Source organism: Heterocephalus glaber, unplaced genomic scaffold (assembly GCF_053883595.1).
Source record: "Heterocephalus glaber isolate CG9 unplaced genomic scaffold, H.glaber_assembly_v1.0 deba00001479, whole genome shotgun sequence".
NCBI classification, from domain to species: domain Eukaryota; kingdom Metazoa; phylum Chordata; class Mammalia; order Rodentia; family Bathyergidae; genus Heterocephalus; species Heterocephalus glaber.
This window is the reverse complement of record NW_028258316.1, coordinates 9,940,423-9,952,854: the sequence shown is the minus strand read 5'-3', so window position 1 is coordinate 9,952,854 and position 12,432 is coordinate 9,940,423. Positions and strand designations below refer to the sequence as shown.

The window sequence follows — 12,432 nt, the reverse complement described above, 5'->3', positions numbered from 1 at the left end:
ACAGTGAGACTCTGGCTCAAAACAAACCAATCTACCAAACGAAACAACCAGACTGAGCAGAAGCAAAGTAGGGAAGTACAAGGCATGTCAAAAAAAAATGCAGTCTAGGCTGGGGATTTAGCTCAGTGGTTCTGCCGCCTGCTTCACAAGAGCAAGGACCCAAGTTCGATCCCCAGTACCCAAAAAAAAAAAAAAAAAATTCAGCCTAAAGTGCATCATTAAGAAAGTAAAAAAGAGGACTGGGGGTTTAGCTCAGTGGTGCCTCGCCTGCTTCAGAAGTACAAGGTCCTGAGTTCAATCCCCGGTATCGCAGAAAAAAAAAGAAATTAAAAAGAATAATAGGGCGCCAGGGATTTAGCTCAGTGGTTCCAGCACCTGCCTCACAAGCGCAAGGTCCTGAGTTCGATCCCAGGTACCAAAAAAAAAAAATAATAATAATGTAATGGAAGATATACCCAGAAAAACATGTTATGAGCCATCCTCAAAAGGTATCAACTACATTAGAAAAGGCTCTGTTCAAGGAGTCGTTCCATGAGTTCTGGCTGTGAGTGATTAGCTGGCTTCCTCAGGCAGATCAGACCACAGAGCTCAGTTTGCCCCTTGGTGAGAAGTGAGAAGGGTACCAAATTAGATGAACTCTAATTTTCTTCAGCTCTGAAATTTTAGGGAAGGGGCTGGGGAGTCACTAGAGGCCTGCACTATCCCAGATAATACTTACAGTCACATATGGCTACTGAGCACCTGAAATGTGGCTAGTCTAAATTAGGATGTGCTGTAAATGTACAATATATGCCATATTTCACAGACTTGGCACTAAAAAGGATAAAATACTATATCTATAATTTTACATGGGACCGTGGGTGTAGTTCAGTGGTAGACCATTTGCTTACTATGCACAAGATGCCAGATTCAATCTCCAGCACCACCACCCACAGAAAAAATTAAACAGTGGGCCAGGGATGTAGCTCAGTGGCACTGTGACTGCCTGGCAAATGCAAGGTCCCAACTTTGATCCTGGTACCAAAAAAAAAAAAAATTAAACAGTGACAACTTTATGTTAACTTCATACTGAAACTGAGTTAAGTAAAATGTCGATAAAATTAATTTCTCCTGTTTTATATACTTTTTTTAATGTGGCTACTAGAAAATGTAAGGCTGACATGTATGAGCATTATATTTACAGTAGGCAACAATGAATATTTCAGAAGACAGAGGAGAGTATGATTCTGAGACCAAAAAGACAAAATGCTAAATATTACCAGAAAAGTTTCTGTACAAAGCCATACCGCATCCCCAACTGCTGTACTTGGTTTGTTTTTCCTCTCAATACCTGAATAAAGATTCAGTGCAGGAGTTGGTGATGTAGCTTACTGGTAGAGCTTAGCATGGAAGAGGCCCTGTGTTTCATCATGAGCACCAAAAATAAATAAATGTAAACCCAAACAACTCAAAACAGGATAGGACAAAGCTTTCTGTAGGGCCAGGGATGTAGCTCAGTGGCGCCGCACCTACCTGGTAAGCACAAGGTCCTGAGTTCCATCCCTAGTTCCGCAAAAAAAAAGATAGAGCTTTGGGCTGGGGATTTGGCTCAGTGGTATTGTGCCTGCCTCGCAAGCACAAGGTCCCAAGTTTGATCCCCGATACCAGAAGAAAAAAAAAAGCTTACTGTATACAAAAGTCTGAAAATCAGATAGCAGCTGACAGAGGAGACAGAAAAGGATGATTTTCATATCTCAGAAAAAAGAATTATTTTTTTATTGAGGCATTTAAGACAAAAATACAACTCTACAGAGCAAGTAGTCTTACATGAAAAACTCCAAAAACAAATTTTTTAAAAATTAAAAAACAAAAAATAAGGCCAGCATGGTGGTTCATGCCTGTAATTCCAGCACCAGAGGCTGAGGAAGGAGGTTAGCCAGGAGTTCAAGGCCAGCCTGCACTACATATCAAAACACTGTCCCAAAAATAAAAAGCCAGGGCCGAGGATTTAGCTCAGTGGTTTTGCTGCCTGCTGCGCAGGCGCAGGGACCCAAGTTCAATCCCCTGTACCAAAAAAGAAAGAAACAAAGAAAGAAAGAAAGCCAGCGAGCCAGCCAGCCAGCCAGACATGGTAGTGCAAAGTGTGCACTACCAGCATAAGTTCAACATATGCAAACTAATAAATGTAATACACTATATTAACAAAGCCAAGGACAAAAACCATATCCTTTCAATAGAAGCAGAAAAAGCATTTGACAAGGTCCAGGACCCATTCATGATAAAAACCCTACAGAAAACTGGTATAGATGGTCTTTATCTCAATCTGATAAAAGCCATCTACAACAAACCAACAGCTAACATCATACTAAATGGACAAAAACTGAACACTTTCACTCTAAAATCAGGAACAAGGGGCTGGGGATTTAGCTCAGTGGTCCACTGCCTGCCTCGCAAGCAGAAGGACCCGAGTTCGATCTCTGGTACCAAAATAAATAAATAAATAAATAAATAAAATAAAATCAGGAACAAAACAAGGATGTCCACTGTCACCACCACTCTTGTGCAGTACAGTTCTGGGAACACTGGCCAGAGCAATTAAGCAAGAGAAAGAAAGAAATAAAAGGAATAAGGATAGGAAAGGAAGAAGTTAAATTATCATTATTTGCAGATGACCTGATAACTCTACATAGAAAACTCCAAAAACTCCACTTTTAGATTTGATAACCAAATTCAGTGGCCTAGGGGGATACAAAGTCAACACTCAAAAATCAATAGCCTTCCTGTACACAAATAACAGACTCACAGAGAAAGAAATCAAGAGAAACAATCCCTTTCACAATAGTGTCCAAAAAAATGAAATACCTAGGAATCCGCCTGCCTCCCAAGAGCAAGGTCCTGAGTTCGAGTGCCAGTACTGGCAAAAAAAAAAAAAAAGAAAGAAAGAAATACCTAGGAATCAATGTAATGAAGGAAATAAAAGACCTCTACATTGAAAACTACAGTGCTCTGAAAAAGGAGATTAAAGAGGATATCAGAAAATGGAAAGATTCCTTTGTTCTTGGACTGGAAGAATACAGTGAAAATGGCCATACTTCCAAAATTGCTATACATATTCAATGCAATCCCAATCAAAATCCCAACATCATATCTCACAGAATTAGAAAAAAACAGCCCTAAAATTCATTTGGAACCACAAGGGACCTAGAATAGCAAAGGCAATTCTGAGCAACAAAGGCAAAGCAGGGAGTATCACAAGCCCTGATTTTAAATTATACTACAAAGCTATGGTGATAAAAAACAGCATGGTACTGGCAAAAGAACAGACCTGAGGATCAATGGAACAGACTAGAGGATGCAAAAACAACTCCAGACGTACTCAACCACCTTATCTTTGACAAAGGAGCCAAACACCCTCACTAGAGGAAAGATAGCCTTTTTAGTAAATAGTGCTGGAAAAACCAGCTTTCCACATGCCAAAGATTGAAACTAGACCCATGTCTTTCACTACATACTAACCTAAAATTGAAATGGATCAAAGATCTAAATAAAACAGAAACACTAAATCTGCTGGAAGAGAGAATAGGTAGAATGCTTGAGGACATAAGAGTAGGCAAAGACTTCACGAACAAAACCCAGACCACGTGAGAAATACTACAAAGAATCAACTGTGACCTCATATTAGAAAGCTTTTGTACAGCAAGGGAAACCACCAACAGAATGAAGAGACAACCCACAGAGTAGGAAAAATTTTTTACCAGCTATTCCAACAAAGGACTATTATCTAAAATATATAAAGAACAAAAAAATCAGACCCCCCAAATTTAAAGACCCAATGAAAAAATGGGCATCTGAAATAAAAAGACACTTCTCAGATGAAGAATTAGAAATGGCAAATAAATATATGAAAAAGTGTTCAACATCACTGGCCATTTGTGAAATGCAAATTGAAACAACACTGAGGGGCCAGGGATTTAGCTCAGTGGTTCCATCTCACTCCAGAAAGAATGGCTGCTATCAAGATATCAACCAATAACAAATACTAGAGGGGCTGTGGGGGAAAAGGAACCCTTCTCCATTACTCCTGGGAGTGTAGACTGGTGCAACCACTGTGGAAATCAGTGTGGAGATTTCTCAAAGAACTAAAACTAGGAGCTGGGGATTTAGCTCAGTGGTTCTGCCACCTGCCTTGCAAGCAGAAGGACCCAAGTTCGATCCCCAGTTCCAAAAAAAAAAAAAAAGCACTAAAACTAGAGGTTCCATTTGACCCAGCTATACCTCTTCTTGGTATCTTCCCAAAAGAATTAAAAGCATCCTATCACAGCAATATATGCACACCCATGTTTATAGCAGCACAGTTTGTAACAGCTAAATCTTGGAAACATCCCAAATGCCCATCAACTGACAAGTAGATAAAGATGTGGTTTTTTGTTTGGTTGGTTGGTTGGGTTTTTTGGTACTGGGGATCGAACTCGCGACCTTGTGCTTGTGCTTGTGCTTGCGAGGCAGGCGGCGGAACCACTGAGCTAAATCCTCAGCCCTAGATGTGGTTTTTTTATACAATGGAGGACTACTCTACCATAAAGAAGGATGAGCTTCAGACATCTATAGCTAAATGGATTGTCCTTGAGACCATACTCTTAAGTGAAATAAACTGGGCACATCTGTTTAAATACCACATTGTTTCTCTGGTGTGAGAAACCAAAAGTGAAAATAAGGACTGAGATGTATAATGGATGTTGGGAAATGGGAAGAAAGTGTTCAAATGGGATGGAGAACAATGGAGGAAGGAGGAAGAAAGGAAGGAAGGGACAGGGACAAGAAAAAAGTGAAAATAGAAGGAAAAAACAGAGACAAAACTTTTGTATGTAGGGAAGGGAGGGGGCTTGAGCGAGGGAAAAGATAAAATTTATTTTTTTAAAAAAGAGGAAAATTATGGCTAAAATAGAAAAAATAAATAAATAAAACACAGGTAAATTTCTTTCTTCTTTTGTAGCAGAAAAAGTCTTTTCCACTACATTCAGAGGCCTCTCTGCCTCTGAAAGAATATTTTTTTTGGTACCAGGGATCGAATTCATGACCTTGCATTTGCCAGGCAGGCGCGGTGCCACTGAGCTACATGCCCAGCCCTATTTTGGCTTTAAAGCCTTAGAAAAGGTACTCCTGGAATACTTTCCTGGCCTGTCTATTTTTAGTTTGCACTTCATGCCAAGAAACCGAAACAAAATTAAATTTCTTTAAATATACTAGAAGCAAGCACCAGAAGCAAATTTATCTGATAAAAAAAAATTTTCAGGACAGAAGAAAAGCCTTTACTTAGAAAAATCCAGAATTCTTTTCTCAGTAGTTACCCAAAAGATTAGAGGGAGAAAGTTTATTAAGAAACAGATGCAGGGCCAGGGATTTAGCTCAGTGGTGCTGTTGCGCCTGCCTAGTAAGCGCAAGGTCCTGAGTTTGATCCCCGGTACCAAAAAAAAAAAAAAAAAAAGAAAGAAAGAAAGAAAAGAAAAGAAAAGAAAAGAAACAGATATAATCTGAGAAGTTCAACTGTGTTTCAACAGGAAAAACTTTAATAACTGTATTTTCTGCTGGGTATGGTGGTGCACACGTGTAAAACCAGCATTCAGGAGGCAGAGACAGGATTGCTGTATGAGGCCATCCTAGGTTACATAATGAGCTCTAGACCAGCCTAAACTATATAGTGAGACCCTGTCTCAAACAAAAACAAAACAAAACTATATTTCCTTAAGGCAGGAAGGAAATGCAATGTTTGTCAAACTAAGAGGTTTAGAGAAAATCCCACTAATTATTGTTAAATCGGTTAAGTATCCAATGTCAAGTTAAAATCAAGACACATTTTCATAAGAAACATTTTAATCATAAACACAAAGCATAGACCAGCTTTACACATAACAAAAAGAAAAAATTTCACATCAATTTGTGGATGTGCAATAATCTACTTTGTCTATGAGATTAACAATGCTACCAAAAGAGGTCTGGTTTGTTTTCCACGAATTAATAACGACTTAACAGTTTACCCTGAGCATCACTCAGGCAGCACATTTGTTGACCTACTGACTCTCCTGAGCATCATTTGGGCAGGTATCATTTCAACCAGCAGATTCTTGTTTGCAAGAGATACACTCCTATTTGTTTGTTTTATATTGACTACTTTTTGGATACTTTTTTGTTTAGAATGTTATATTTGCCTTTGATATTTGTTTCTAGTGAAATCTAATAAATTCTGTTACTTTCTTTTACTAATTCCTGTTTATTTTATTAGTGAAAAATAATAACTTTGTGCTACAATCTATAAAAGCTCTTATTGTAAGTACATTAGATATAATTTTTATACTTCTCCAGAAGTCAGTGATATTCTTTTTTTTGGGGGGGGGACATTGAGATTGAATAGGAAGGAAGTGTCAAAAGATCTGCAAAAGAGAAAACAAGGAAAAAGGGAGAAATACCAGCCTATTAGAGAGGAAAAGTCTGTGTCATGCTATGGAAAAACAAGACCTCTCCTTATTATCAACTACTTCATAATACAGAAATGATAGAACTTGAAAGAGAAATGAAATTAAAGAAATTCCAATAGTGGTCACTGATTATACTAATTTTGCGGGTGGGGGTCCGGGGATTTAGCTCAGTGGTTCCGCTGTGTGCCCGGAAAGTGCAAGGACCCAAATTCGATCCTTGGTACCAAAAAACAAAACAAAACAAAAAAAACAAAGTAAGACCATAATGCAAAAAGAATTCGGAAAGAGACTAGATACTGCTGTCCAGATTATGACGCTGAATTGTGCATTGAATGTTTTAAGATATACTAGACACAAAGATTATTGAATAAATTTTTTTTTTTTTTGGTACTGGGGATCGAACTCGGGTCCTTGCGTTTGCGCAGCAGGCAGCGAAACCACTGAGCTAAATCCCTGGCCCTTGGATAAATTTGATAAAATTGTTTTTATATTTCTTGTATTTTCTTATAAAAATTAACGAAAATGCTATTTTTGGTCATACTGTCTTAAAGTTAAGTCTCAATGTTAATATTGTTTCCTTGAGCTGGGGATTTAGCTCAGTGGTTTCACCGCCTGCTGCGCAAGCGCAAGGACCCAAGTTCGATCCCCGGTACAAAAAAAAAAAAAAAAAAAAAAAAAAAAAAAAATATATATATATATATATATATATATATATATATATATATATGGTTACTTAAAAACCCCAAATAACACAAAGATGCCACAAAACTAAACTGAAAGACTCAGATGAACGTGAATGCTAAACTACTAACAAAGGCTCTGTCCTTATTTTAAAGTATCCTATTAAAAATGGGAAAATAGGGGGCCGGGGATTTAGCTCAGCGGTTTCGCTGCCTGCTGCGCAAGCTCAAGCACCCGAGTTCGATCCCCGGTACCCCCCCCCAAAAAGGGGAAAATCCACAAGAGTGACTCCCTTATAACATATACAATTTATATACATATAACATGTAAGTATAGTTACACCCAGCAGCACAGGTGGCCTTACATTTTTTTTTTTGGTACTGGGGATGGAGCCGTTACATATTTTGCCAACTTGACAACTATTGTTAAATATCAACTTCCTGTACCAGATAGAAAAACACACATACCCTTCCTTAAGAAAAATCATTTACTAAGATAAATTTTATCTTGAAAGATAAACTACTCTAAACTCACAGCTTAAAGTATAAAAAGGACACAAACAACAGTTTATCCACTTAACACATAGCAAATCATCCTTAACTGAATAAAACAGACACCAGCACTAGTGATTAACACTTCTGGAAACTTACGCACTAGTTTTAGCAAAATCACAAAAAACATTTTTCGAAAACAAAGTATACTAAAGGCTTACATTCTTTCACTCTTTCATTTATTCCTTTACCCATACGTTTACTTTTACTCTTATCTGGACAGTAACAAGTCATCTCCTTTAGAAAACCAAGAAATGAAATTTTCAATGAAGGAGTTATGGAGAAAGGACAGAAATATTTGTACTCAGTGACAACGTTCTATTCACTTAAATTAGTTCAACAACGTTCTCCGAAATGGGGGTCACATCTGAATTAGCGTAAGAAAGCACTTCTAAGAAGCAACTGAGAAGAATGTTAAGGAAAGGGGCAACTTGACATTCCCTCTCATCACTGCCAAACCGCTCAGGTCCACCGCCGGGACCAGAACACACTGGGACCGCGCGTCCCAGGAGCGGGCAGCACCTCCTGTCAGATGCCGGTCACTCCGCGCGCCTGTCACCTCTGGTAGCGACGACCCTATCCTGACAGCACTGCCCGCTGGGGCTCGGCTCCGACTCTCCGGGAACTGGGCATCGGGAGAAGCAGGGAGAAGAATATTTTAAGCAAAGCTGCCAGGGCCCCGCGTTCTGGGACAGCCCGAAGGCCAAGAGGAACGACCTCAGGACAGAGGCCGCGACATCTCTCGGGGTCCTTGCTCATGAAGCCGGGACAGCAGCAGAGGGACTCGGGCTCTCTCTGCTCTCCGGAGACGATAAGTCATACTAGGTCGCCTCGTCCGGCGGGGACCCTTCCACTGCGACCGGACGGGACATCCGACAGAGGTCCCGCGGAGAGGAAGGGCGGCCCGGCGGGCGCCCTACAGCCGGAAGGGACGAGCCCCGCAAGCAGGCTCCCTCCGGCCAGGCTCACCTTCAGGTCGTTCTCTGGCAGGTACTTGCACAGCCGCGCTATCTCCACATACTTGTCCAGGTCTAGCGGCGCCATTTTAGGAATAACAAGCCGCGGTTGCGGTAGCGGTAGCAACGCCGACGGCTGTAGCAGCGGAGGCTGTGGCGGAGGCCGAAGCCGGAACTCTCCCTGCGTCACGTCCGGCCCTTTGGTGGCGTCTGCGCAGTGACGTTAAAGCCTGCCGCCGCTTCGGCACGCCCCTCACCCTCTCGGGAAGAACCCAGACTGCGGGCCCGAAGAGATCTCTCTCGATCTGTCTAGCGAAATCTTCCGGGACCCGTAGTTATCTGCCGCAGTGATTCTGGGACTTGTAGTTTTCAGTTGTGGCCAACTACTCTTTTTTTTGTTTTGTTTTGTTTTTTTCCCCCTTGTCTTTCACCCGAGTCACCTCAGGGGACCGGCAAGGCTTTTCCGAGGTAACATTGCAAAGTCAGTAACTCTAGGGCCTAGACTCAACTTCCTGGTTCTTCATTCCGACCGTTAAGCAGTCTCTCATCAAAATATCTTCAATTGGCTGGGCGTGGTGGCCCAAACTTGTAGTCCCTGCACTCAGGAGGCTGAGGCAGGAGGATCCCCATGAGTTAGAGGTCAGCCTAGGCTACATAGTGAGTTCAGGGCCAGCCTGAACTACAAAGGGAGACCTTGCTTCAAACAAACAAGCAAACAAACAAACAAACTATCTACAGTTAAAAATTAGGTGAGCCTAGTTAGCTAAAGCAACTTGTTCACACTTTCCAAGGCCTTCTTAAGGCCTTACCTAGACCCATAGCACAGATGTCAGGCTCCCAGGACTCCAGCCAGGAAGGAAGGGAAACAAATGTTAGATGTATTTCCTATGCTACATGCTACACAGTTCCTGGGGTTTTGGGTTTTTTTTTTTCTTTTCCTGTGTTCTGTTCTCATGATAAAGATAGTAATGCAAAGCTTGGAGATGTTAACTTGCCCCACATCTCACAAGAAACAGTGCAGAGGCAAGATTAGAAAATAGGCTACTGGCTCAAGCATGCTTCCTTGTGAATCCCATGAGGGCAGGGAGTTTTTTTGTTGTATCCCCTGGGCCAAGGATAGTACCTGGCACTTGAAATACCTTTACCATGTATTTATTCCATAATTATTGATTGAGCATCATCTACCTGCCAGGTATAGTTGTAGGTACTTCGAATACTCAAGAGAACACACTGAAGAAGTCTATCTTCGGGGCCGAGGATTCAGCTCAGTGGTTCCGCTGCCTGCCTCCCAAGAGCAAGGTTCTGAGTTCGAGCCCCGGTACCAAAACAAAAAAAGAAAAGAAAAGAATTCTATCTTCAACCTGTAGTTTATATTCTAGTAAAGAAAGAACATAATAAATAAAAGAAATTACTTACAGTGGATTAAAAAATCATATTTTGGGCCGGGGATTTAGCTCAGTGGTTTTGCCGCCTGCTGCACAAGTGCAAAGACCCGAGTTCCATCCCTGGTACCAAAAAAAAAAAGAAGTCATATATGGTAGGAAAAAGTCCCAGCAGAGTAAGAGAAGGGGATGATTCTTTGATGCTTTTCTTTTTTTTTTGGTACCGGGGATCAAACTCAGGGCCTTGTGCTTGCCAGGTAGGCACGGTGCCACTGAGCTAAATCCCTGGCCCTTGGGATGATGGATATTTAAAAACCGACAATGTATCAAGAGTGGTGGCATACACTTGTAATCCCAGTACCTGGGAGGCTGAGGCAAGAGGATAGAAGCAAGTTTGAGGCCAGCCTGGTGTAAATAGTGAGTTCAAGCCCAGCCTGGACTACACATAGTGAGACCCTGTCTCAAAAGACCAAAAACAAAACACTACAAAAAAATAAATAAAATTTTACTTAAAAAAAAAAAAAACTGGGCATGGTGTTGCATATTTGTAATTTCTCCACTTGGAAAGCTGACACAGGAAGATCACCAAGAGTTCAAGGCCAGCCTGGGCTGCATAGTGAGATCAAGGCCAGTCTTGCATAGCAAGACCTTGTTTTTTAAAAAAAAAAAAAAAAAAAAAGGACTGCTGCGCAAGTGCAAGGACCCAAGTTCGATCCCCAGTACCAAAAAAAAAGAGTCTGAGGGGTAAAGCAATACTACTACATATGTTTGAAGCAATAAGAACAATGGGAGAGGACAGTGGAAAAAGGAGTACATTATTATTATTATTATTATTATTATTTTACTTTTAACCTAATAGACAAGTATTGCAGGATTTTATATATTTATTTATTTTTTGGTACTGGAGGTCGAACTCCAGACCTTATACTTGTGAGGCAGGCGGCGGAACCACTGAGCCAAATCCCCAGCCCATACTGCAGGATTTTAAAGGGGAATAACTAACTTCTTGGCAAAGGATCACTCTAGTTGCTATATGGAACTATAGGACAGGAAGAGTGTAACAAATTAGGAGATGGTTAAATCATCCAGTACTAGTGGGTAATCAATATATATTTGTTGCTCAAGAGACCCTAGAATGAATCCTCTTGCTCTGAAGTGCACATATATATGTGTGTGTGTGTGTGTGTGTGTGTGTGTGTGTGTGTGTGTGTGTGTGTATCTATCTATCTATCTATCTATATATATATATATTTTTTTTTTTGGTACTAGGGATCGAACTCTGGACCTTGTGCTTGTGAGGCAGGCAGCGGAACCACTGAGCTAAATCCCTGGTCCCTCTAAAATATATTTTGAGGACAATGGACTGATTATTTTTTATTTTGTTTTACCATGTTGGGTTCAGACTCAGGTCCTCCCACAGTCTAGACAAATGCTACCCCCAAGCTCCAGTGGGCTAAATGTTAATAAGATCTTTGAATGAATTCTTTGTATCATTCTTTTTTTTTTTTTTTGAAACAAGATCTCAGTTTGTAGTTCAGGCTGTCTCTGAACTCTCTATGTACCCCAGGCTAGCCTAGAACTTGCGGCAATACTCCTGCCTCTGCCTCCAGAGTTGTGGGATTACATGAATTCTTCTTTTTTTTTTTTTCTTTGGTACCAGGGATTGAATTCAGGACCTTGTGCTTGTGAGGCAGGCAGCAGAACCACTGAGCTAAATCCCCAGCCCACATGTATTATTCTTATAACTGTTTTGTAAGTATGAAATTATTTTAAAGTTAAATTAATCTGAAATAAATGTGTTGCAAATTAATTTTACTTTAAAAGTTGTGAAATGAATAAGAATTAGAAATGGCAAATAAGAGAGCCGGGGATTTAGTTCAGTGGTTCTGGCACCTGCCTCACAAGCATAAGGACCCGAGTTCAATCCCCGGTATCAGAAAAAAAAGAAATGGCAAATAAATATGTGAAAAAATGTTCAACATCACTGGTCATTCAAGAGATGCAAATTAAAACAACACTGAGATTCCATCTCACTCCAGAAAGAATGGCTGCTATCAAGATATCAACCAATAACAAATGCTGGAGGGGCGGGTGGTGGGGGGAAGGAACCCTTCTCCACTGCTGCTAGGAGTGTAGACTGATGCAACCACTGTGGAAATCAGTGTGGAGATTTATCAAAGAACTAAAACTAGATGTTCCATTTGACCTAGCTATTCCTCTCGTGGGTATCTTCCCCAAAGAATTAAAAGAATCATACCACAGTGATATATGCACACCCATGTTTATAGTGGCACAGTTTGTAATAGCTAAAGCTTGGAAACAGCCCAAGTGCCCATCAACTGGAGACTGGATAAAGAAGATTTGATTTTTTTAATAAAATGGAGTATTACTCAGCCATAAAGAACGAGAA

General features: G+C 40.6%; 2 protein-coding genes across 2 annotated transcripts in view; one reads left to right on the top strand and one right to left on the bottom strand.

The window, feature by feature from the left end:
- Ppp6c (protein phosphatase 6 catalytic subunit) overlaps nucleotides 1-8,948 on the bottom strand; it is a 39,604-nt gene extending 30,656 nt beyond the window's left edge. Inside the window, exon 1 of the mRNA XM_004849382.3 lies at nucleotides 8,654-8,948. Coding sequence (XP_004849439.1) covers nucleotides 8,654-8,728 — 75 coding nt within the window. The 5' untranslated portion in view covers nucleotides 8,729-8,948. The remainder of the gene's footprint in view (nucleotides 1-8,653) is intronic.
- Rabepk (Rab9 effector protein with kelch motifs) overlaps nucleotides 8,945-12,432 on the top strand; it is a 28,075-nt gene continuing 24,587 nt past the window's right edge. The window contains exon 1 of the mRNA XM_021262074.2: nucleotides 8,945-9,108. The gene's annotated coding sequence lies outside the window, so the exon portion shown is untranslated. The remainder of the gene's footprint in view (nucleotides 9,109-12,432) is intronic.